This window comes from Pelodiscus sinensis, chromosome 25 (genome assembly GCF_049634645.1).
Source record: "Pelodiscus sinensis isolate JC-2024 chromosome 25, ASM4963464v1, whole genome shotgun sequence".
NCBI classification, from domain to species: Eukaryota; Metazoa; Chordata; order Testudines; family Trionychidae; genus Pelodiscus; species Pelodiscus sinensis.
In genome coordinates, this window is record NC_134735.1 from 2,670,480 (window position 1) to 2,695,610 (window position 25,131).

Consider the following 25,131-nt stretch of genomic DNA (forward strand, 5'->3'; position numbering starts at 1 on the left):
TCCCCCGAGAGAGGATATGTCTGAAAGAGCAAGCGACCGGCAGCTGCCCACCGTGGCCAGGAACCGGCGCCAAGCGGCCGCAAGCCACGGAAGCCCTGACGCCTCCATCCGCTACTAACCAGGGACTGCAGGATGGCATGGTTGGTTGCATTCATGCAGGAATCCAGAGGAAAGGCGCAGTCTCCTTCGCAGTAAAAGGCGGAATATCCCTGGGGGGCAATCACCCAGTCCTGCCAAGAGAAAGACGGTATCACCGATGGCTATTCTGCACATTGCGTTCGCCCCCAGTGCCGCCGCGCCCCGGCTGCTCAGCGCGGGGCCAGGGGGCTGCTAGCTGTTACGGTTTATTCTGATTTGTCTAGGGCCCAAGGGTGCCGGATCAGGGAGGTCCAAGCTGTATTGGGCACATGCATGGACCAGCATCCCTATGGCAGGGTCACTGATGGGTTTCGGGCGGTGTCAGTTCACGGCTGGCTTAGTCACAACCAGCGATGTTGTTACAGCCGGTCCTGGTGAAATCTCCCAGGTCAGATCAAAGGGAGGCAGAGGTCCCCGGCTCTAAATTGCCTTCTGTCCCCGGAGGAGTAGAGGCGGGGGAGTCAGACGGACAGCGCTACTTCCACAGGTTTCCCCACTGAATTTGCCTGGGTAGGAATTTATACGGCCGAAGACAGAAGGGTGGGGGAGGGGGGAGGATTTACCAGCCATCCGAGGTCCTGAAAGCTGACATAGAGTTCGTGCCTCCTGCAAACCTGTCTGCCTTCAGAGACATGAATGTCATCTGGTGGGAGGGGAAAAAAGAAGAGGGGGAAGGAATAAAAAATACCCGTCACTCGGCTCGCAAAGATAAACAACCCGACAATTATTATAGAATCCCAGAACACTAGATCTGGAAGGGACCACGAGAGGGGATCCAGACCAGTCCCCTCCCCACACGGCAGGGCCAAGCACCGTCTAGACCACGGGTTCCCAAACTGGGGGGCGTGAAGAAATTCCGGGGGAGGCGCAAGGCAATCCAGCCTCCCCCCCGCCTCATCAAGTTTTGCTGCCCCGGTCAGTTCCTTTTTTTTTTTGCTCAACAAGTTTTGCTGCTTTTTTGGGGGGAGGGGCATGTGAGGGTTTTTCAAAAATCAAAAAGGGGGCGTGATGCCAAAAAGTTTGGGAACCGCTGGTCTAGACCATCCCTGACAGGTGTCTGTCCAACCTCCTCGTCAATATCTCCAGGGATGGGGATTCCACAACCTCCCTGGGCAATTTATTCCAGTGTTTCACCACCCTGACAGTTAGGAAGTTTTTCCTCATGTCCAACCTCAACCTCCCTTGCTGCAGTTTAAGCCCGTTGCTTCTTGTCCTGTCCTCAGAGGCCAAGGAGAGCAAGTTTTCTCCCTCCTCCTTGTGACACCCTTTCAGCTATTTAATTTTTTGTAAGGCATTCATCCTAACCATCATCTCCACTTGTGCCTGGCCATGCGTCAGAAACATCTCCAACCCATGGGATGCCTTTCACCCTCTCCTCCACTCTCGGGATGGTTTTGACACTGGTGCTAATGTTGATAGCACACTTAAAGGAGGCCACTATTCGGATATACCACACCCAAAAAAGTCTAATGAAGCCCTTCCCTGGGGACACTGGGGACAATACAATTTCTCTGCCACTTGGCTTTATAATCCCTATTCTAGAAGGTTCCTATTCTAAAAAAGAAAAGCTCTCTCCAAGCCTAGTTCATCTGGAACGCGCTCCAGGACACATCAGAGCCGTGTGTTTCAACCAAAAGAGAAATTCCTGAAGGAGGGAGGGGCTGACAAAATATACCACAGTTAGCATAGCAAAGGAAAATTGTGTTTCAGATAAAGATCATTTTCTTTACTGTAAATACAGCGCTTGTGCTCCCTCGAGCTAGCTAGGTCTCTAACCCAAAGCTCTTACCAAAAATCCCGGGAAGCTTGTTTGGATGCAGTAAGTCGTTCGTTTTCTTGGGCTGCCTCTTCCTTAGCTGCTTGACGGCTCGAGTAACCCGGACCGGATTTTGGCTTGCCCGGAAAAAAGTGACCATGAAAGGCTGCTTGGAGCGTGGCCCGCGCCGACCCAGCAGTCCCGCTAAGCCTGGATCGATGCTGTGTCCTGCAGTGGGCCGAAAACACACGTTTCTTCCACCAAATATGCAAGCGAGGCTGTAAAACTTAAATCGCTTTAGGCAAAAGGGGGGGGGGGAGTAAGGCCGACGAACAGTTTAAAAAAATCAGTAAAATCCAATCAAGTCCCGGAGTCATCTCCTTGCACCTTCACCAGTTGCTGCCTTCTATTATTTCCACCTCGGCTAGCCACCTTTCCTCCCGCTGGGAGGGACTGGGACTTTTCATCTTAGAAAAGAGGAGACTAAGGGGGGATATGAAAGAGGTCTGAAAAATCATGACAGGTGTGGAAAAAGTGAATAAGGAAAGTTATTGACTTGTTCCCATAACATAAGAACTAGGGGTCACCAAATGAAATGAACAGGCAGCAGGTTTAAAACAAACCAAGGGAAGTTTTTCTTCATGCAGCGCACCGTCAACCTGTGGAACTCCTCGCCAGAGGATGTTGTGAAGACCAGGACTTTAACAGGGTTCAAAAAAGAGCTAGATACATTCATGGAGGTTGGGTTCACAATTAGCCAGGATGGGTAGGAATGGTGTCCCTAGCCTCTGTTTGGCAGGGGAAGGACATGGATGACGGGAGGGATCACTTGATGATTCCCTGTTCTGAGGCACCTGGCATTGGCCACTGTTGGCAGACAGGACACTGGGCGAGATGAACCTTTGGTCTGACCCCGTCTGGCCATTCATATGTTCCTGCCTGAGTTGTTCATAATCCACATTTCAGCATCAAGACAGAGACAAAAGTGCCCAGAGCAAATGAATGGGCCTTTTCACTGGGCTGAAGTTCTACTTGCACATTAAAGAGACACCTACCCCCCTGGGCACTAGGAACAGCGTTCGCACCACAGCCTTCAAAAGGGGCGGGGTGAGCGCTCTCCTGGATATTCCCCGTGAACCCGGGTGCAGCCACCTCCGCCCACCACACTCCAGCCGGATCTTTAAAAGCAGCAGGAATTTGAAACCCTTCAAGCCTTACCCTCGTCCGTCTCCACGTACAGGCGCAGCCCCAGGTTCGATTTGCGGCTGACTAGCCAGTGGTTACTGGCAGCCGAGACATCGAAAACCAACCAGCCTTCGACCCCGGCCTGCAGCTCCTGAAGGTCTAAGAGGAATAAATCAGATTCCCTGCAGAAATGGGGCAAAAAATAAGCAAAGATGAACTGAGGTTAGAGACTGCCTGGTGCTGAAATGGTCCGCTCTTCGGAGGGACTGTCCTTTTGTTCTCTGTCCGTTCTTGTTCTAGCTCATGGGTTCCCAAACGGGGAGAGGGGGCGTGCCTCCCTGGGGGAGCATGAAGAAATTCCGGGGGGGTGCTAGGTGACCCCCCCGGTCAATCCCACCCCAAGTTTTGCTGCTATTTTTTTTGGCAGCAGGGGCGTGAGGGTTTCTCAAAAATCAAAAAGGGGGGCGTGATGCCAAAAAGTTTGGAAACCGCTGTTCTAGCTGCTACTGCAGTACTGATCATGAGTAATAATGGGCGGCATAATTTAAGAACATCAGAACGGCCAGACCGGAACAGACCAAAGGTCCATCCGGCCCAGTGTCCTGTCGGTCGACAGTGGCCAACGCCAGGTGCCCAGAGGGAGGGAACAGAACAGGGAATCATCCAGTGATCCCTCCCCTGTCACCTATTTCCAGAGAAACGGAGGCTAGGGACACCATTCCTACCCATCCTGGCTGATAGCCATGGATGGACCTACCCCCCATGAATCTATCTAGCTCTTTTTCAAACCCTGTTAAAGTTCTAGTCTTCACCACATCCTCAGGCGAGGAGTTCCACAGGTTGACAGGGCACTGAGTGAAGAAAAACTTCCTTTTGTTTGTGTTAAACCTGCTGCCTATTCATTTTATTTGGTGACCCCTAGTTCTTATATTGTGGAAATAAGCAAATAACTTTTCCTTATTCACTTATTCCACAATAGTCATGATTGTACAGACCTCAATCTTATCCCCGCTTAGTCTCCTCTTTTCTAAGTACATTTCTGACATTTACTCTGGAAAAAAGCACGCTGCCCAATGTCCAAGAGTGAAAAGATTTGAGAGTGCCTTTGGTCCATCCGGGACAGGTATATCACTACCTTGTTAATTACTGATGAAGTGGGTTTTGCCCACAAAAGCACATGACTCTATATATTTTGGTTAGTCTCTGGTGCCACAGGACTACTCGTTGTTTTTAAAGTTACAGCCTAACACAACAACCCCTCTGAGATGTTTTAATTAATTATCGTCACTTATTGAAATACATGGGAATGATCAGAGGTGCTGGAACAAGAGGGGTGTGTGGGGGAGGAGGGCGGGGGGGCGGGGAGTGTGGGGTGCCGCACCCCCTGGCTTGAAGTGGTTTCCATGTGGGTCTAGGTCTCTATCAGAAAACCCATTTTTCAGTTTCCAGCTGAAAAGCACCGGTCGGTCCCCCGCACCTGTTGGAATGCTCCTTCATGATCTCATAGATACCGATGTGCAGGGTTTTGTTGACATCACGAATGAAACTTCGCAGCTTATAAATTCGGAATTCAGCAGCTGTTACTGACTCTCCTGTGGGAATCTGGGTCAGGTCAAACCGAAATTCCTTCCAGTACGGCTTCTGGGAGAAGATGTCTCTGTCGTGTTCAACTGGAAAATAAAGGATGGGGAGGGGGTTTGACGATACCGGACATTTACCACTTTTGCTAACGGGCCATTGTTAAATCCCAGGCTGTGTCTAGACTGGCAAGTTTTTCCGCAAAATCAGCTGATTTTGCAGAAAAACTTGCCAGCTGTCTACACTGGCCGCTTGAATTTCCGCAAGAACATTGTCGATCTCATGTAAGATTGTCAGTGCTTTTGCGGAAATACTGTGCTGCTCCCGTTCGGGCAAAAGTCTTTTTCCGAAAGACTTTTGCGCAAAAGGGCCAGTGTAGACAGCACAGGACTGGTTTCCGCAAAAAAGCCCCGATTGCGAAAATGGCAATCGGGGATTTTTTGTGGAAAACCGCGTCTAGATTGGCCACGGACACGTTTCCGCAAAAAGTGCTTTTGTGGAAAAGCGTCCTGCCAATCTAGACGCGGTTTTCCGAAAATGCTTTTAACGGAAAACTTTTCCATTAAAAGCATTTCCGGAAAATCCTGCCAGTGTAGACGTAGCCCCAGTGTGTCCTGAAGCAACTGGGTTTTAACAGGCTCCTCTCGAATGAAATTTGCATTCATTGATCAAGAGCTCCCTCAGGGCCGGCCCACAACATTATGGCACCTGAGGCGGGGAGCTCAAATGACGCCCCCATGGCCCCTCCCTTGGGCCAAAACTTGGAAAGGGCTCAATTCTGTCTCCTGCCTGTTCTTTGTGCCCTCTTTCTCCAGCACAGCCCTTCGCCATCTCTGCGCATCTGGAGCGGAAAGAATGCACCTGCACCTGCAGCAGACACACTGGTCTACACTCTGGGTCCTAGTGCCCCCCCCCCAGTCTGGTACCTGAGGGGGCCACCTCCGTTCGCCTCAGGGCAAGGCCAGCCCTGATCTCCCGAGTCGCTTGCTCTTTTAGCGGTCTGTAGGACATTGCTCATGAAGGGCGCCTGTCCTTAACGTACGGTCGCAGGACGGTTTTCATGCATCAGGGCTGGCAGGGCCCCGTCTTGTTCGTTCTGTGTCCGTACAGCGCGTAGCCCAGCGCGACCTGGCGCATAACTAGCGCTCCTAGAGGCTATGGCCGTAACAATTAAGATAACGAATAATCGGCGCTAGGTTCAGGATGGATAAATATCAACAGCAGGGGAAGCTGGTGAGAAAGGATGCGGCCGTGGGGGAGGGCACAGGCCATGTGACTGCCCCCCCATGTGTCTCCTCCCCGTGGCCCCCCTGAGGAAGGCCAGGACAATGCCCCTTTTGCCCCAGGCCCCGCCCCTGCTCCATCTCTTCCCTCCCCACCCTGCCCCACCCCTTCCTCCAAGCCCCCCCCCCAGCAATGCAGCCCCAGGGAACAAACGGGGCTGGTGCCCATAGCAGGGTTTGTCCCCCCCCCCCCCAGCAACAGTGGCAGGATGCGGCGCAACATGGCCCTAGCTTGCTCTGTTCCTCTGGCCCTTCCCGCCAGTGAGTGCATGCTGGGGGCCTGAAGCTTGCTGTGGGTGCCGGGGCCCCCCACTAGTCTCCCAATCCACACAGGCTCTGGCCCCTTGTCCCTCCCACCCGAGGCACTGGGGGGCACAAGGCCCCTGGGACCCTCCTCATGCATTGCCAGTGAATTCCAGCCCTCGTGCCTGCGGAGGAAAGCTTGCAAACACGACCCCAACTCAGTAATCAGAAGGCAATTAAGAAGCACCCGCTTCTTAAGAAAAGAAACTCATGCTTGTGGGGGGCGGGACTCATGGGGTTTGACCATTTAAGGCTGTCAGCACTGTACATTTAATACCAGGATTAGCAGTGGGAAGGCAGTGCAGCCTAGTGAGTAGAGCGCTGGACAGCCTCAAAGGAGACCTGACTTCCATTCCCAGCTCTGCTGCTGGGTGAGCTTCGGCAAGTCATGTCGTTTATCCGTGCCTCAGTTTCCCCCTCTGTAGAACGGGGGAGAATGATGCCGGCCTCGTTGGGAAAGTGCCGTGAGATCTAAAGGCCTTGAGCTCCGATCCTTAGCTAGGAGGAGTCATTTTCACTGGCGTGGATCTTCGTGGGCTCCCCATCTCTAAAGCGACTCGTCTCTCACTCCCCTCCCCCTCCCGTTCCCCCGACCTTCCCCATTTCTTGTTAAAACAGCGCCCCTGCCTGCCAGGAGCGGCCTGGAAACCCGCTGCATTTTACAGACAGCCTGGAATGGGGGGTTGACTTTGGGTGCCCTGTTAGGACCACGCCAGCCAAGGCTGTTATTTAGCCTCTGGGCACCCTCTGTGCAGCCCCCCTCTGCTGATCCCGGCTCCCACCACAAAGGCACGGAGAACCTGGCAGAAAACCTACTGCTCTCAGCCGGCAGGCAAGGACACTCAGATGGGGCCATTGTCATCTGGGAGGAAAGCAAGCACCCTGCCTCTCCAGCTCATTTGCATGCTGCAATTCGGTTGGCTGCCACAAGTGAGCGAGACTGGACTTGTGGCAGGAATTCTCCGTGATAGGCAGCTCGGCTTTGCTGTGGGGCCACACGCTAACTCAGGCATCAGCGACACCATCAGGGAAACTGAGGCTGGAGTGCAGGGCATTGGGGGTTGGTTCCTTTCTCCACACTCCCGTCGAGTCACACCAATCTCCGTAACACACAGCCCTTCCCGAAACACACCCCTTTCCCCCCACGCCAGTCCCATGCACATGCTGTTTCTCTTTGTGCTCCCAAATCTCTATTTCCCCCCCATAACCCTAACATTGCTACTCATCTAACAGACCTCTTCAAACACAGCTTGCCCCACCTTTACTGAGGCCATGAGCAAAAGACACTTAAAAAAAGAGAATCATTAGAAAAACATGTATTCTACTCCAGGCCCACGCACTCAAAATGTCAAATTGTCTACTTATTGGATGGCTTCACTATGGGGCAGAGTTAAGGTTATATGGGAACCTTAACACCAACTGATTTATTTTAGCTTTAACTTGACCTCTGACTTGCTGGGTTTGTAATGCGTATTTGTGGCATAACCGCCACATCCCTGTAATGTTATTTACCCTTACGCTACCGATACGTCTTCCAATCGCTAACTCCATAGCCATTTTGCCTGGTTACGTCTGAAAGATGGGCCTATTTTAAAAGGCCACACATTCTCCTGGCAGAAACTGTTGAGAGTCCAAGCTGTATCTCCAAGGTCAAATATTGCAAAGGCGGAAATACACCCACAGTTGGTTAAAGAAGTTCTCTTACGATTAAGGGATTTCAAAGAAATTCTCCTTCATTAAAAAGTATTTGATGTGATTATCGCTAGGAGGGGGAGTCTTAAAGCACCTTCAGCTATTCTCCCGCCGTCAGAATTTGAGTCGACAAACTATTTGCTACCCATGTGCACCATCTACTGGATAGCGTAGGAATGCAATTCTGAAACCAAGACCGAGGCGCGTACATCAGCTGTTCGGCTTGTAGCCAGTGAAATACGGATCACCCAAGCCTCTGGGATTTAGGCATAAAAGCCACATGGCCACATGCTTCTGTCTCTCTTCACTCTCCTACGTGAAGAGAACAGGCCCGCCGATGGTGGGGGAGGGGCAAAGGCAGCAACGGCCCTGGGGACCAGCAATTTAAAAGGCAGCAGTTGGAGCCCTGGGCACTTTAAATTGCCTCTGGAGCCTCGGATGGCGTGCACCAGATGGCCTTGGGTGGGGGAGGGTAGCCCCAACCTCAACCCCGCTCCAGCCCCGCCCCTTCCTCCCAAGGCCCCACCCCTTCCTGGGACAGAGAACCTGGTCCTCCCTCTCTCCTTTGCCCAGGGCCTAGCAAGTCTGTTGGCCGCAGAAGGCACACTGTGGACCCCGCTGTGTCCCTGCTGCAAAGCAACCAGTGTGCCCTCTGGACGGCAAGCAACCAAATGCAGAGCAGAGCGGCCAGTCCTGACCTTGCTCCAGCGCCTGGATCCAGAGATGCCAAAAAGACCCCAGGAAGCCCACTGACAATTACTCACAGGTTAATGCATTCCACAGCCTGGCAGGACCGCTGTCACGGTCCAATAGTGCCCTATTTCCCATCAGAATACACCCTACACACCCTATTTCCCATCGGACTACACCCTACACACCCTATTTCCCATCAGAATACACCCTACACACCCTATTTCCCATCAGAATATACCCTACGCACCCTATTTCCCATCAGAATACACCCTACACACCCTATATCCCATCAGAATATACCCTACGCACCCTATTTCCCATCAGAATACACCCTACACACCCTATTTCCCATCGGACTACACCCTACACACATATTTCCCATCACAATACACCCTACTCACCCTATTTCCCATCAGAATACACCCTACACACCCTATATGACATCGGAATACACCGTACGCACCCTATTTCCCATCAGAATACACCCTACACACCCTATATCCCATCGGAATACACCCTACGCATCCTATAGCCCATTGGAATACACCCTACACACCCTATGTCCCATCAGAATACACATCCTATATCCCATTGGAATACACCTTACACCTACTTCCCATCGGAATATATCTTACACCTGCTTTCCCATTGGAATACACCCTTCACACTCTATTTCCCATCGGAATGTATCTAGCTACAGCTTCCAGCCGTTGGATCTTGTTCATGGGAGGTGGGTGTAAGAGGCAAGGGGAGACATTGCCTCCCCTGGGTCTTAGTGCTCAACTTCTCCCCTCTTCGTATCCCTCTTCTGACCATTCCTGGAGGCTCCCACGGCCGGTCGGCTGTTGCCGGGACGGCCTGGTGACTCTTCGAGTAGGTCTGTTAACTGAAATGAAAAGCCTTCCAGCTAGCCAGACCGATTAGCGGAACATCGACCCGGCGAAAGAGCCATTACGTGCTAATGAAGCCATTTAACAGGCACGTGCCAACCAGGAAGCCAACAGGCTTCTGCATTTGCTGACAAACCTAGCTGTGCATCGCTATGTCGACAGGACTTTAGCTTAAAATTTGCTTTCACTAGTTCATTAGCATATTGCTGAAGATTATAAAATCTCAGCTCTAAAAAAGTCCTTTTAGATGCACAAGCTTTAGCCTTAAGTGTGTGGGGCTTCCCACATACAGGTTTTTAAATATATTCTTCAAAAGACCATCCTTATTGCAAATACACATTTTAATTTTATAGCACAAAAAATTGCTTCCAAAGTCTTTCTGTCCATCCCTGAACATAAGACCAGCCGGGCTGGGTCCGACCAAAGGTCTATCTAGCCCAGTGTCCTGTCTGCCCACAGTGGCCAATGCCAGATGCCCCAGAGGGAGTAAACAGAACAGGGAATCCTCATGTGATCTCTCTCCTGCCACCCATTCCCATTCTAACAAACAGAGACTAGGGACATCCTTCCTGACCATCCTGGCTACTAGCCATTATCCTCCATGAATTTATGTAGCTCTTTTTTGAACCCTGTTATAGTCCTGGCCTTCACAACATCCTCTGGCAAGGAGTTCCACAGGTTGACTGTGCGCTGCATGAAGAAAAACTTCCTTTAGTTTGTTTTAAACCTGCAGCCTTTGAATTCCATTTGGTGACCCCTAGCTCTTGTGCCATGGGAACAAGTAAATAAACTTTCCTTACTCACGTTCTCCATACCGGTCATGCTCCCATTTCACTAGTGAAGAGAGCCCTTAAAGGGACAGCATTTCTTCTCTTCCGGATAGCGAGACAAACGAGTTTCCCTTTCTTTACTTCTGACTGTTTGATGAACTCATTTTAAGAGCAGCCTCCATCAAAATCAGTACCCTTCTACCATGTAAAAGCCTATGTTATGCCTAAAATCTTTGGAATCCTATTTGTAACAAACATATGATGAAATGTTAGAAACACGTTTAGTGTTATGAAGATCACACAAAATGTTAGGGTTCCCATTTTCCTAAAAGCAATACACTTTATTATGAATACACTAGACTGCTCTGACTGATCCAGTTCAAATAATGTTTTTGTTTCAGGGGGTTAAAGATGCAGTAATTGGTAATGAGTATATTAGGAAGGTGTAAGAGTACATTTAAAATATAAAGCCAGCTTAGAAAGACTGTTTAAGAAAATGTAAAGCAGGGCTGTATCACGTATTCCACAATATCTGCTGTTTTATACAGCTGACTTGCCCTTACTCCAAAGTTTTTGCAAAGAAATCTCTGACAAACTTCAGGGTATATAAAAAAAAACCCCGTGACTCACATTTTTTTATTCCCAAATTTAGCACTTTTAATTAGGTACTTTCTGCATGTCCTGTCGTCACAATTTAGCTGGCAGTGGAAAACACGCTTCATTTTCTTTAGAAAGATATTTTAGAAGAGGTTTTTTTTTTTCAAATGTTGTTTGCTCCATTTGGGTTCAGCGATTGGGCTGGAAGGGGTGAGCAGGGAGGGAGAGGGAAGAAATGAGGACACAGTGGGAAGGGGCGGGGCCTGGGCAGAAGAGAGGAGGAGCAAGGGCGGGGCCTGAGGCTGGGGCGATCGCCTTCCCAAGCAGGAGCTCCACCCACTGCCCGTGATCGTGTTATGCCTTTGTTGGCCACGCTGAAGAGCCCAGCCTCAAAACATTTGTTCCCCGTGCAGGTGCTGTTAGGCTGATCAAGTCACCCCTTAACCGTCTCTTTGTGAAGCAAACTCGAGGGAGCTCCTTGAATCTATTGTGGTCGGGCAGGTTTTCCAATCCTTGACTTGTTCTTGTAGCTCTTAAGAACATAGGAACGGCCGTACTGGGTCAGACCAAAGGTCCATCTAGCCCAGTATCCTGTCTGCCGACAGTGGCCAGCACCAGGTGCCCTAAAGAGGGTGGACCGAAGACAATGATCAAGCGATTTGTCTCCTGCCATCCCTCTCCAGCCTCTGACAAACAGAGGCCAAGGACACCATTTTATCCCCTGGCTAATAGCCTTTTATGGACCTAACCTCCAGGAAATTATCTAGCTTCTCTTTAAACTCTGTTCTAGTCCTAGCCTTCACAGCCTCCTCTGGCAAGGAGTTCCACAGGTTGACTATGCGCTGTGTGAAGAATAATTTTCTTTTATTAGTTTTAAACCTGCTACCCATTAATTTCATTTGGTGTCCTCTAGTTCTTCTATTATGGGAACTAATAAATAACTTTTCTTTATTCGCCCTCTCCACACCACTCATGATTTTATAGACCTCTATCATATCCCCCCTCAGTCTCCTCTTTTCTAAACTGAAAAGTCCCAGTCGCTTTAACCTCTCTTCATAACCTCTTCTTTGGCTTCTCTCCAATTTATCAACGTCCTTCCTGAATTGGGGATACCAGTCAAAATCCAAGAAGCTCTAAAACAGCAGCAGGAGACCTGCGGCCTGTAGGCAGCATGTGGCCCAGTGCGGTTCTGTGCGTGGCCCGCAAGACATTTGTTTCCCATTGCTCATGCAAAGGGCTGCCAGATCCCGCTGGTGTCTGTCTGCATTGATCCCCTTCCCCCCACTGGTATGACTAAAGTGACACGTGTGTAAAGCCCAGGCACATAAAGTGAGATGCACACAGCATGGAGTGCGGGAGCCGGGCGCTTCCCATCCAATCAAAATGCTGCTACGGGTCAACTGACACTCCCCTCAAATTCTAGCGCTGCGAGCAAACCTGCCCTATCCCGGGAGACCATCTTGTGGCCCCCTGAGATGAAGGAGGGCCCCTCCTGCGGCCCACTCTCTAGCCTCAGGTGCCCGTCGCCGCTGTAAAACAAGAAGGGAGCTGTCACCTTCCTTCAGACCTGCCCCGGCCAACCTGGAATCCGGGGCCGTCGTTAGGATTTAGGGGGCCCTGGGCAGTCCTATTAAACTGGTGTCCCTCTGCCCGATGGCAGCCAGGGGGCGATGATTTTTTAGAGGTGTGACTGTATAATCTTCAGCAACACACGAATGAAACATTTTTCAAGCAAATGCTACACTCCGGTCCTGTCGCTTCACCCAGTAAACTGAGACTGGACAGAATGTACCTGGGATACTTTTACGTTCACTAGATCCTCCCCAGAGGAAGCAGAGCCACAGACCAGGGCTAGGAAGAGGCAGCTGGGTGGACATTAAGACCCTGAAGTGCCCCAAATTTTCAGGTGCCCCACGCAATGGTGTATTCTGCATGGGTATGTCTAGAGTACATGCCTCTGCCGGCAGAGGCATGTAAATTAGACTACCTGACATAGTCGATGAAGCAGAGATTTAAATATCCCCCGCTTCATTAAAATAAAAATGTCCGCCGCGTTGTGCCAGCTCAGCTGATCGTCGGTACAACACAGCAGTCAAGATGGATCAGTCGATGAGGAACGCCTTTACCAACCGATCCCTTATACCTCGTGAAACGAGGTTTACAGGATCAGTGGGCAAAGGCTTTCCTTGCGGACCGATCCGCGTCTTGACTGCCGCGTTGTGCCGACGATCAGCTGAGCTGGCACAACGCGGCGGACATTTTTATTTTAATGAAGCGGGGGATATTTAAATCCCCGCTTCATCGGCTATGTCGCTTAGTCTAATTTACATGCCTCTGCCGGCAGAGGCATGTAGTCTAGACATACCCCATGTGGGTAAGGACAGCCTTGCCGGAATCAGTAAGGTTATTGACAAAAGTAATAACCTTTTTGTTACTTTATGTTAAAATATGCTGTAAGTTATTTGGATCATTAAATTGATAAATTAATATGGTCAACCAGAGCCTGGTCATTAACAGACACTTAGGCTGTGTCTACATTGGCAAGATTTTGCGCAAAAACAAGTGCTTTTGCGCAAAAACTTGCCACCTGTCTACGCTGGCGGGGAGTTCTTGCGCAAGAACACTGACGTTCTAATGTAAGAAATCAGGGCTTCTTGAGCAAGAACTATGACGCTCCCGCTCAGGAAAAAGCCCCCTTGCGCAAGAGGCCAGTGTAGACAGGCAACATGAATTTCTTGCGCAAGAAAGCCTGATGGCTAAAATGGCCATTGGAGCTTTCTTGCGCAAGAGAGCGTCTACACTGGCACGGATGCTCTTGTGCAAAAGCGCATGCCAGTGTAGATGCTCTCTTGCGCAAATACTTTTAACGCAAAAACTCTTGCATTAAAAGTATTTGCGCAAAATCATGCCAGTGTAGACGTAGCCTTGCTGCTACTGTAATCAAAGAATAATTGTAACCCATCTCCTTCTGCAGGCCTGGCTGAACCTGGCAAAGAACCTGAAAGAAGGACTCCCGTGTAAAGCGATGGTTTTATTTTTCAATAGAAGGCTTTTGCATAGGACTGAGGCCCAAAGTCGCTTCCAAGCGTGGGAACAGCCACGAATGTTTGAACTCATATTCCGTGAGGAGCCCACTTATGGGAAGCCACCTGGGTGTGGCGAGTGGCCTTTCCCGCGCTAGTCAGCAACACTTTCAGTGTAAGACGCGTGTGGAAAATTCTCTCAGCGCTCAGCTGCCTGCAGGGTGGGGAAGGGGGGTGGGGTAATCTCTTTGATTGGGCCAACTTCTGTTCTACAGGCTACCTGCAGATAAGCCTGGCCGGACTCAAACGCTCGTCTCCCTCACCAAGAGAAGTTGGCCCAATAAAAGATATCGCCTCAGCCACCTTGTCCCTCTAACACCAGGGACCAACAGGGCTTCATCATGCATCTCAACTACTAAAGGTGGGACTGGGCGACAGGCGAAGGATCATTAATTAATTGGCCTGTTCTGTTTGCTCCCTCTGGAGCACCTGGCATTGGCCACTGTCGTCAGGCAGGGTACTGAGTTGGATGGACCTTTGCTCTGACCCAGCCTGGCCCTTCCTATGTTCTTAATATAAAGCAGTAGGGGAAGTGTGCTCAGAGACGATCCAAAGAATGTTTACAGAAGGGGCGTGAACAGCAAAATGCACTCCCTCCAAAACGAACCGCTCCGATTTTAATTATCCATCCCTGTGTCTTTAAAAAAATGTTCCCTCCAGCTCCTGGGCTCACCACAAGCGACATTTTATAAAAAGCGTCAGGCCCGGCCAGCCTGGGGCGGATGCGGAGAGCACTTCCCGTCCCAGTGGTGTGGGCCTGGCACCGGGGACGCACAGCTGTGCTGCGGAAGGATGTTACAGAGTGCATCTGGGGAGGAGAAACCTGCATTCTGAGCTCGCCAGGCAAAAAGACAAAACCAAACATTCACCACCCTGCGACCGGCTGCACACTTGCTCCAAAGCCACCCGACTCCTTTGTTTTTAAACCCATCCATATCCACAGCAAGCAGGGAGTTCTGCATTCAATGCTCAAAGCCCGCCGGGGTCTTCTAAAGTTGTTCTTACACTCAATCTATTCCCCGCACTCCAGCTCACGCATACTGCTCTATACAGGTTGGACATCTCTAGTCTGGCATCCTCCGGACCCGGCCAGTGCGGAACCAGAGAATTTGCTGGATCACGGGAGGTTCATACTGTCTAGCAGCATTACCAACACTGCCACTGCTCGCTGGGCTCTTAGAAGATGTTCAGGGGTAAATTAGAGCTAAATAACAGCACAGAACACAGAGCCAGGACTGGGGGCTGTAAACAAACTTTATGAGACTGTGGGAAACTTGGCCACTTCCATGATAAGTGGACACCCGGCTAACTCAAATCATGCTGGACCACGGATGTTGCCGGACTAGAGAGGTTCCGCCTGTAGGGTTGAATTCTCCATGGACGACAGCACAGAGGGCATCAGGATGCCACAAATGAAGGTCTTTGATTTTGGTCCAGATGGCTTAGAGGGATCCGTTTCTTTCCACTGCCCAAGTATCCATGCTGAAAACATGGCCCTAAACACACTCTCACTGGTCCTGCCAAAGCGCGTTAAGGTCCGGTAGGTCTTCATTATGTTGTCCTGTTACATACAGCATCAGTGTCCAGTTCTCGGGTAGACAGCTGCTCAAATCATGTTGGCTACATCTAGACTGGCATGATTTTCCGCAAATGCTTTTAACGGAAAAGTTTTCCGTTAAAAGCATTTGCGGAAAAGAGCGTCTAGATTGGCACGGACGCTTTTCCGCAAAAGCACTTTTTGCGGAAAAGCATCTGTGGCCAATCTAGACGCACTTTTGCGCAAAAAAGCCCCGATCACCATTTTCGCAATCGGGGCTTTTTTGCGCAAAACAAATGTGAGCTGTCTACACTGGCCCTCTTGCGCAAAAGCTTTTGCGCAAAAGGACTTTTGCCCAAACCGGAGCAGCATAGTATTTCCGCAAGAAGCACTGATTTCTTACATGAGATTGTCAGTGTTCTTGCGGAAATTCAAGCGGCCAGTGTAGACAGCTGGCAAGTTTTTCCGCAAAAGCAACTGCTTTTGCGGAAAAACTTGCCAGTCTAGACATAGCCCTCGGGATTAAAGTAAGGGAAGAAAGAAGCAAAATGACACTCAGAATTATATAACTAGAATGTCCACTATATAATGGCCAGCCCAGTCTTACAGATAAATGGTGTAGTCCATTGGAATAAAGTAGTTCCATCTGTACCTGAAAATTCACAAGATCCTGGACTTTAAATAGGTCGCTGACTCCAGCACTTAGCAATGCTATTTTGGCAGAGAACAAGAACAGAGCATTGATCACAAATCAATGTCGTTTTCATGGCCTGAGTTTATACTGAAATTTCTCCCGAAGAGGATTTGATATGCCATGACTCTTAAGAAATCTATACACAGCAAATCTGCCAGGAGCTCGGTGGAGACAAGAATGAAACCACATATAATGAGACAGAAACACATGTATATACAGATACAGAGTCCACAGAAATCAACAAGAGATCTGGTCATCTGATTGAATTTCTATCAAGAAAATTATGTCGGACAGCAGCAATATTTCTACATTTCCTATTTTCAGCAGTGGTTATTTATGGATACAGTGCTATCAAATACTGTTACTTTCCTAATAGAGTGGAGAAATAACAGACAAGAGACACATGAACGGCACCAGCAACTTGCTAATAAAATCCATACTAACGACGTAGAGAACTATAAGCAACTGCAATTAGAGGTTTCTCAGAATGCTTGAAATTTGCCATCTATGTGATGTATAAACATGTATTCAGGGAAGGGCAATTGGAATTCTTGTGGCAAAAAATCAAGGAGGTCTGTGCGGCGACATCACACAAGGACTTGGAATAAATGTGAAAGTTCTCCTGGGTGTTTTGCAATGCAGTAATTACACCAAAGTTGGTTTCGTTTAGCGTCCTGCCACAGATCAGACAAGTTCTAAAGCAGAAGCCTTTGGGTGGCCTAAAAATATCAGAACACTGTTTCGTTGGAGACGTCCTCTCGGCTTCTGTGGACGTCTTTTCACGTGGCTAGAGCAGGGCACCATGCTGTGGAAATCAGGCTTCACACATCTGGTCCCACTTAAGACATCGTCCCTACCTGAGGCCACGTCTATACTTACCCAGAAGTTCCAATACACATACACAACTCCAGGTACGTTCATTGAGTAGCTGGAGTCGATGTACCTTAATTCACATTTTGGCGCCATCCCCACAGAAGGTCAACAGGAGAAATGCTCCTGTCACCTTCCCTAACTCTTTGCAAGAGTGTACCAGGTGTACCATTGCTGACGGGGGGGGGGGGGGGGGTGCCTCAGCATTTGATTTAGCGGGTCTTTACTAGACCCGCTAAATCGAACTCCAGAAGCTCAATCTCCAGAGTGCAGATCTGTGGGTACGTTTAGATGTAGCCTGAGTTCCTCCAAGGGCATAAGCCATAGAAGGACATTATGAAGTGTGCTCTAGGGAGCACTGAGGCACGTCCTGACCTGGAAATGTCTTCTAGGTACAACCATCCTACTTCTGTAGGAATTGATTGCATCTGGGACTTTTTGTGTCAGAATAAGTGTCCACACAAGTAGCTGTCTTCCTCATTTCTCTCTGGATGTGAATGCTCGAAGACAGCCGTGGCCAATCCGTGGCTCACGAGCTGCATGCGGCTCTTCCCCCCATAGAGTGTGGTTCATGAAGCCCTCCCCACCCCGTGGCTCATAAAGCAGCCCCCACAGCCCTGAAAACAGCCCTCCCTTCGCGGCTCCCTGTGCTCACCAGGATGAGTATTAAAGATGGAGAACTAAAGATGGTGCTGGCCGGCAGGAGTCTGATGTGGCCAAAAAGCCCCTAAACATGTTTTCTTAAAGGGACAGTCCTTTTATTTTTATTTATTTTTTTTTGCTCGACAACTTTGCCCGGCTCGTCGCACTGGATCCACTGCTATCTTGGCTCTTTGCCCAGAATGGGTTGGCCACCCCTGCTCTAAGATTTGCAAAGCTGCCCAGAGATTTTCAAATCCCCTGGGAACGGGAGAGCCAAAACTTGTAGACTGCGCTAAAAAAACCCCTCGGTTCTAATCTGCGTGTCAGTGTGCACGTAAGTCACTGTGTAGGAACGATGGGTTTAGTCATTTTAAAGCAGGCTGGTCAGACGAGGACTGAGGCTGTGATGTGGTTAATCGGGCGTACGGGTTTTTTTAAATGGATGTCAAGCTACATTTTCCAGAATATTTAAAGTTCTGCGGTTCAAAATTCTGCTTGGCTCCAGCCACTAGGCCTGCTGGCAGGGGCAGGGTAAGGGGGCAGTTGCCATGGCGATTCAAAGGGACGAGGGACTCCTGGCTGGTGCGTTGCTATGGCAGCAGCGGCCATGACTGGTGTCCCAGGCCCTTTAAATCGCCACCAGAGCACCACACCGTGCGCTCCATATGGCTCTGAGGCCTGGGGGGGAGCCGCGCCACACTGTGGGGGGAGGGGAAGGTTGACTTCCCAGCCCCACCCCTTCTGCTTGAGGCCCCACCCCTTCCAGGAGTGCAGAGCTGCTCCCCCCACCTTGCTCAGAGGCCCGTGGAGGCTGTCAGCTCCCTTGTCTGTCACGGACTTAATTGTTCCACACTCACCAACATTTAACCCCAGCTGCCAAAGTGCCCCTCTTCACCCCGTCCTATGCGGGCCACAGGGCAGAACGGCTGAGTCTTGACGCACCTTGCACAAAGGACCCCCCCACCAGGTGCTCCAGTGACGCAAATAAATAGTAACCAAGCGTTCCAGCCCTCCCTCCTCTTAGGAGATTTTTCGAACAAGGCGGGGGAAAAAGAGGTTCCTGTCGGATCCCGCCAACTGAAAGCTAATGAAGGGTTATGCCACCAAGCGCCAGCAATGCCTCCTCTGCCGTGTATATAACGGCAAAGGTTAAATGGACACACAGCAGACATCAGACACAGCACAACACAGAAACCTGTCGGGGAACCTTTCACCCTGTCTGGGCACTCAGTCATGGATTTAAAAGGAGCCATTCCTCTGCGAAGGAATTTTACCTGCCAATTACAGTGCGCGAGTGCAGAAGTGACATTCATCTGCAAATCCGACACTGTTTCCCTGGGCTTGAACAAAGACATCAACTGGATGTCGCATTATAAAGCCAGCTGCCCATGCCTTTAACACCTCACTTGCATCAAGAGCTAAGTATGCGGCACTTCTAGCCCATTCAATTAGCCTCATTAGCACGGGTCCTACAACTGACGGGTACTTCCCCTCCTCCTTTTTCTGTTATAAAGTCTGGGTTTCTCTTATTTCCACTCCAGCTCATCTGAGGAAGTGGGTTTTGCCCTGGGAAGCTCATGACCCTATAGATTTGTTAGGGCTGCCCTCCACCCCCGTCCCATGTTGCTTCCACCGGGCATCCGCGTGTCCAAGAACAGGCCCTCGATGAGCATGTGTTTACGTGTAGATGGGCGCAATTAACGTAGCTCATCTCTAGGCACCTTTTACGTTTATTTGCTGCAAAACTGTAAAATAACGCCATGCCTGGTTCCTCCTGGGGGAACACTGTAAGAAGTTGACTTTGCAGGCTGCTTTCATGCCGTGCATGGAAAACTAAACAACTTGTTAATCACCCACATGTGTCGGGTGCATGTTTGCTGCATATCGGAGCCTGGAATCCCTAGCAGGAGATGCGTCTAATTATAGCAGCTGGGAGAGGCGGTGATTCACTAGAGGGGGCTCCTTATGGCTTGTGCTACAAATCTCAGGCTTCACCGTTTATTTGTCTGGCAGAAGCAAAGCTCTCCAGCCAAGCCACCGCATTCTTATCAACAACGGTCCAGGCACGAAGACCTCCAGGAAGCTGTCATTTTGCAGCCCTCACCCATATGCGCCAGGGTTTGTGGCTGTCCCCACGGACCCAGCGGGCTGGCTCTCAAATGCCACCGAAATTCCACTGCCGCGCCAATTCTACGTCTGTTACAAAACCGGCTCCCGAGGCTCCGTTGCCTTCGTGGTCGATCAAACGTGGGTGGATGCTGGGCGAGGTCTGAGACAAGATTCGTCACATTCTCTGAGGATCATGGAGCTCACCCTATATCCTCCGCCATAAATCTCTCACCCAGCAAACTTAGCCACAGCCAGGGATGTGAGGGTGTAACCCATGCACCTGCTGGGCGTGGCTCATGGAGCTTTTTCTACCCTGGCATGTTTTGTCACCAAAATCTGGCAAACCCTTTGAATAGGTCACCCAAGAGAGGCGAAAAAAAAAAGTTCAATGATCAACCCCTATCTGGGAAGTGAAACCTTGAACGTGGGTTTACATGGACATCCATTCCGGGAATGGTCTGGGCAGTAGTGTGAGAGGCGGAATTTGGAGTCTGCTACAGCATCTCTCTCTGAGCCCTTGCCAAGTCACTTAACCTCTTTCCTCGTTGACTCATCCGGCAACTGGTATAATAATAGCTCCCCCTTCTGGGCGTGTTCCCAGCCTTTAAATAACGTTTGTAAAAATACACCAAGATCCTTGAAGGAGGGAGCTTTGAATGATAAGGCCAGATCATTACCATGACTGATTGGGTCGGAATGGACTGCGTCGCTAAGTTCCAGATTGGAAAGTCACAGGCTGCCAGGAACTATGGTTTTGAGTTGACCAGACTAACACGGCAACATTTCTTGTGGGAGATAAACTGCAAAAATAGCTGGGTTGTTTTGAGGGGTTTTTATTACACGACAGGATAAACATTTAAGGTCATAAGAACATACAAATGTCCAGGCTGGGTCAGCCCAAAGGTCCATCTAGACCAGTGTCCTGTTCTCTGACAGTGGTCGATGCCAGGTGCCCCAGAGAGGACGAACAGACCAGGGAATCATCAAGCAATCCAGTCCCTGTTGTTCATTCCCAGCTTCTGACAAACAGAGGCTAGGGACGCTATTCCTGCCCATCCTGGCTAATCACCATTGACAGACCTATCCTCCATTAATTTATCGAGCTCTTTTTGAACCCTGTTATAGTCTCAGACTTCCTAACATCCTCTGGCAGGGAGTTCCACAGGTCAGCAGTCCTTTTTGTTCAGTTGTGGACATTAACGATCCTGTGGCCATCTTCATAATACAAGGGGGTTTACTTCAAGTCCTTGGTCAAAAATTTCCTCCCCTTTTACTCTGCTGAATTATGGTTCACATGGGTTGATGTTTCCCTGTGACAAAGAGACAGCTGCAAAGATTGGCCACAGGATCGGGCCCTTTTACTGCTGGGTGTGGTGTTTGCTATCCGGCGTGGTTCCCTTGAGGTCAATGGCCAGTGCTTATGTTTGTATCACTACAGCTGGTGGGGTTTGGGATTGACAGGCACCCTACATATGGACAAGAGAACATTGTTAAGTATACGGACAGCACGGGTGGCCAGTACGCTAGGCAGGGAAAGCACAGCCTTCCCAAACCACCAGCCTGCCCCGCCCACGCTCAATCCCCTCCTCCCTCCCTGTGCTCCAGGGCCAGGCAGGCTCCGGTTGCCCACCCTCCCTGTGGTGGGGCAGAGCCTCAGGAGAAGGGGGCAGAGCTGGGGGGGTGGGGTTGGGAGCTTGCCTCCAGCATGACAGAGAGGCCTCTGTTGTGAAACCAGAGAGCAGCTTCCTTCATACACCCCCTTAGTAAAACCACTTCTCGGGTTCCTCCGTAGGGAAGAGGCTGGACAAAATCAGGGTCCAAGCCCCACAGGGACACTTTTGTATCTCTGGATCCTAAGCAGTTTGGCCACTCGCTTTACACCCCCTCGCAGAAAACGCTCGGGAAACAGGACGGATCCGGCCGGGAGAGCTCCGGGGCTGTCCTGGGCCACACCTTGCGGGGATAAGAAAGGGGGAAATACAAAAAGAGACGCTGCCCTCACGGCTGTTGACTCTCTTCAGAGCCCTTGGCAGACTCAGGGTCTGTCTGCTCTGAAACGGGGGGACTGTTCAGCTTTTGGGGACGTGCCAACGCTGGGTCTCAGGCAGCTAGCTCAGCACAGAGCTGGGAAGCCAACGCAGAGGAGGGTGGGGGGGGAGGGGACCTGCAGCGTGTTTCCAGAAAACCAGAGGGAGTTTTTTCGAGAGAAGAGGCCTCCAGAAAAGACCACAGGTGCCCTGGTGGCCGCGCCATCCAGACTCATCACAACTGAAATGCGAGCGCGCACAGTCAACGCGGACGCTCTCTTTCGAAAAGGCAGATGGTTTTTCTCTTGCGCTTCGGCTGTGTGGACACTTGCTTTCGACAGAAGCTTTTCGGAAAGCTCTCTTCCGGAGAAGCTTCTTCCGAAAGAAGCCCGCAGTCTAGACGTAGCCTGAGGCGGGGATTCTGGGCAGGCGTGGAGCGAGGCGGAGACACCAAACCACACGCGACAGGCGTTAGTCACACTGCTTAATGCACAATCCGCCAGGGCTCAGGTAACACCCTGGCCAACGTGGCGGAAGAGCCCACACACCATAGACCAGATGCGTATTAGGACTCTCTTCTTGTTTCAGAGGGGGAGCCAGGTGAGCCAGCAGCCGCCAAACGAGGAGGCATCCTGGGCTCCTGAAAACCGAATAGATTTGGGCATTAACCAGTGATAGGTGAGCGAGGCTAGCAAGGGGGTTTCACCCAGACAGTCCATTATTTCTGGCCCCTGTCCGGTAAAACACCCCAGAAAATACCAGACATGTAAAATTCTTAAAGGCGCAGTGACCTTTTTTTGTTCTCCTCCGCACTCTTTTTTTTTTTTGCTCAACGACTTTCTTGGGGTGGGTTTTTTTTGCTCAACAAGAAGTTTGGTCTCCTCCCCCCCCCCCCCCTTTCTCAACCAAGTTATTCTCTTGCCATGTCTGGGATTTTTGGTGAAAGCATCTGGCAAGCCTAGCCGCATGAGTGGCCGTCCAGCTCAGTGGCTGCAAGATTGTCGTCACCAAGACGGGCTCCTGGGCTGGGGCCGTTTTGCTCGCGACATGGGCGTGCCTAGGGGAGCCGATTGCCCCGTCGCAGCCCTGGGATGGGCTGCTGGGGGAGCGCCCGGCTCTCGCTGTCACGGTCGGGTGCAATCCGCCCGCACCTCCCTTCACCGCTCTGGCTCCACGTGTGGGTCACTTTAGTAACACTGGCTGGAAAACAAGGACGTGGGCGGAAACCAGAGGAACCCGGTGCCCTCCACGTGAGCAGTGATCACCCAATGCCTTCTGGGCCCCACGCAGAACCCCAAGGGGCCACACGTGGGCCTCAGGCTGCTCGCCCCGGGCACAAACTTCGTGGGCAAAACCCCACTTTGCTGCCTCTTGTTCTGGACCTTCGCCGAGTGATTCCAGCCCCACCTGGGAGCAGCCCCCCTTGCAGACCTGTTGAGCCCTTCTGAGCAAGGGCCCAGCATGTGCCCGGAGGCGTTCAGTCTCTGGCAGACCTGCTTCCAGCACCCACCTCCTTTGGGGTCCAGATCCTCCCGCTGCTTTGCATCTTCTGCACCCCACTTCTGTGGGCCGGGCTCACGCTGGTTTTTAAAAGTCAGCAGGTAAAAGCGGGGGTGGGGGGCAGACGTCTGACGGGCTTAACTGAGCTTTCAAAGATGCCGTTCCATGGCCATGCGCTCAGTGATTTCAATTCGGGGAAGGGCAGACCCAGACCGACCCGAGGGGAACAAAGTGCAGTGCAGTGTGAGAAAGTTGGGCTGCCGCGTTTCTCAAGCAGCTGCCGGCCAGAGGAAGGGTTGAAATTGCCTCTCTGGTTTTGTAGCTAATAAAAAAAAACAACTTCGGAAAGAGCCTCTCCCCAGAGGGACGCAACGCACCAGATGTGCAATCGGGTTTCCTTTCTCTGCCCTCTGCACCTTCTTAGCACCAAGGGGGGGCTGGGACCCTGCTGGTCTCCCAGGCCACCTTCTTCGCACGCACACAGAACACCCGTCTCTTTCTTTTCCGCCCTTGAAGCCCTCTGCCCCTCCTGAGATCCCTGCCGTGCCGAAGGGCCAGCCAGGCCTTCAAGCCTCTACAGTTTGCAAAGTATTTTTAGGCACTTTTTTTAAGTTGTAAAACTTTGGGTGCGCGCCGGTTCTATAAACGACACAGCCGTTGTAATTGCTGGTCCCAGCTGCCTCCAAATGGTCCAGATGACCATGTCAGACCCTAAATGAGAAGGAAAGGCCGGCATCTTCAACCACATCAAGCGTGCTGAGTCTTAAAATACATTTCAGTGAGATGCAAGAAGGATGCTCCCCTTCAGCTGAAACCAGGGCAAAAATAAACACCGGAAGCTGTTGTCCACGGGGCAGGGGAGGGGGAGATTTAGAACGACGCCCGCGCCCCTGCAAAATGGGGCAGATACGCAGTTGTGCCTGGCTACCCTTTTCCGAAACGTCTTGGCTCGTTCTGTGGCAAACTTTACGAGCAAAAAGGCAAGGGGAGGGGCGCGCACCAATGAGGCCACCTCTGGCCTGCTGCTGTCTTTTTTCATGCTGCATTTTTCATGCTGTTGCATGTGAGCTTCATGTGATTTTGCTTGGGTCCCTGCATGTCCAAGACACGTACCCTGCTGCTGTGCCTACGACAGCTCCTGAGCCAATCTACAGGTTTGGTTAGTCTTCAAGGTGCTATTTGTCGTTTACGTTTTTCCAGTTACAGACTAACTCAGCTCTCCCTCGGAAGCTTTCAAACAAAAACCGTGTGTTTTAGTAGAGTCGGGCTCATATTTCCACTCTCCTCTCCTCCGGCAAAAAAATGGTATTTTCTTGAGAAAAATGCTACATATTTAAAGGCAGTGTGTGTGTGTGTAGTTGTGTGTGTGTGTGTGTAGTTGTGTGTGTGTGTGTGTGTGTGTGTGTGTGTGTGTGTAGTTGTGTGTAGTTGTGTGTGTGTGTACTCTCACACACACCCCTTCATCCAGTTTTGTGAGGAAGCTTTGCCACAAACCAATTACCCCTCTTTTGGCTACTGTAGATGAAATTCATCGAGGAGGGAGAATGAGCCCTTAGAGAATAAAGGGAACAGCAGGAGTAGGAAAACAGCGGCCTTTATTATTGAAGGTAATTTGTCCTGACTGAGAATTGGCCTCCAAGAAGCGTTCCCTAAGAGCAGGGTGCTTTGGCTACCATTTAAGGGAGATTAAAATGCCACCCAGTGGATTAGCAGAGTACCCATAGCGAGGTTTGGTTTTCTGCTGGTGGTGCACATTCACACATGCCTTGGTGCGTGTGACAAAA

The 25,131-nt window shown here is 50.7% G+C and overlaps 1 protein-coding gene across 1 annotated transcript in view; it reads right to left on the reverse strand.

Moving 5' to 3' along the window:
* The window catches only part of LOC102461383 (bone morphogenetic protein 8B), a 43,290-nt gene that overhangs the window by 5,340 nt on the left and 12,819 nt on the right, over window positions 1-25,131 (reverse strand). Inside the window, exons 2-6 of the mRNA XM_075908734.1 lie at window positions 4,557-4,749; window positions 3,113-3,261; window positions 1,928-2,122; window positions 702-781; window positions 120-230 (exon numbers count right to left, since the gene is read on the reverse strand). Of these exons, the coding sequence (XP_075764849.1) occupies window positions 120-230; window positions 702-781; window positions 1,928-2,122; window positions 3,113-3,261; window positions 4,557-4,749 (728 nt within the window). The remainder of the gene's footprint in view (window positions 1-119; window positions 231-701; window positions 782-1,927; window positions 2,123-3,112; window positions 3,262-4,556; window positions 4,750-25,131) is intronic.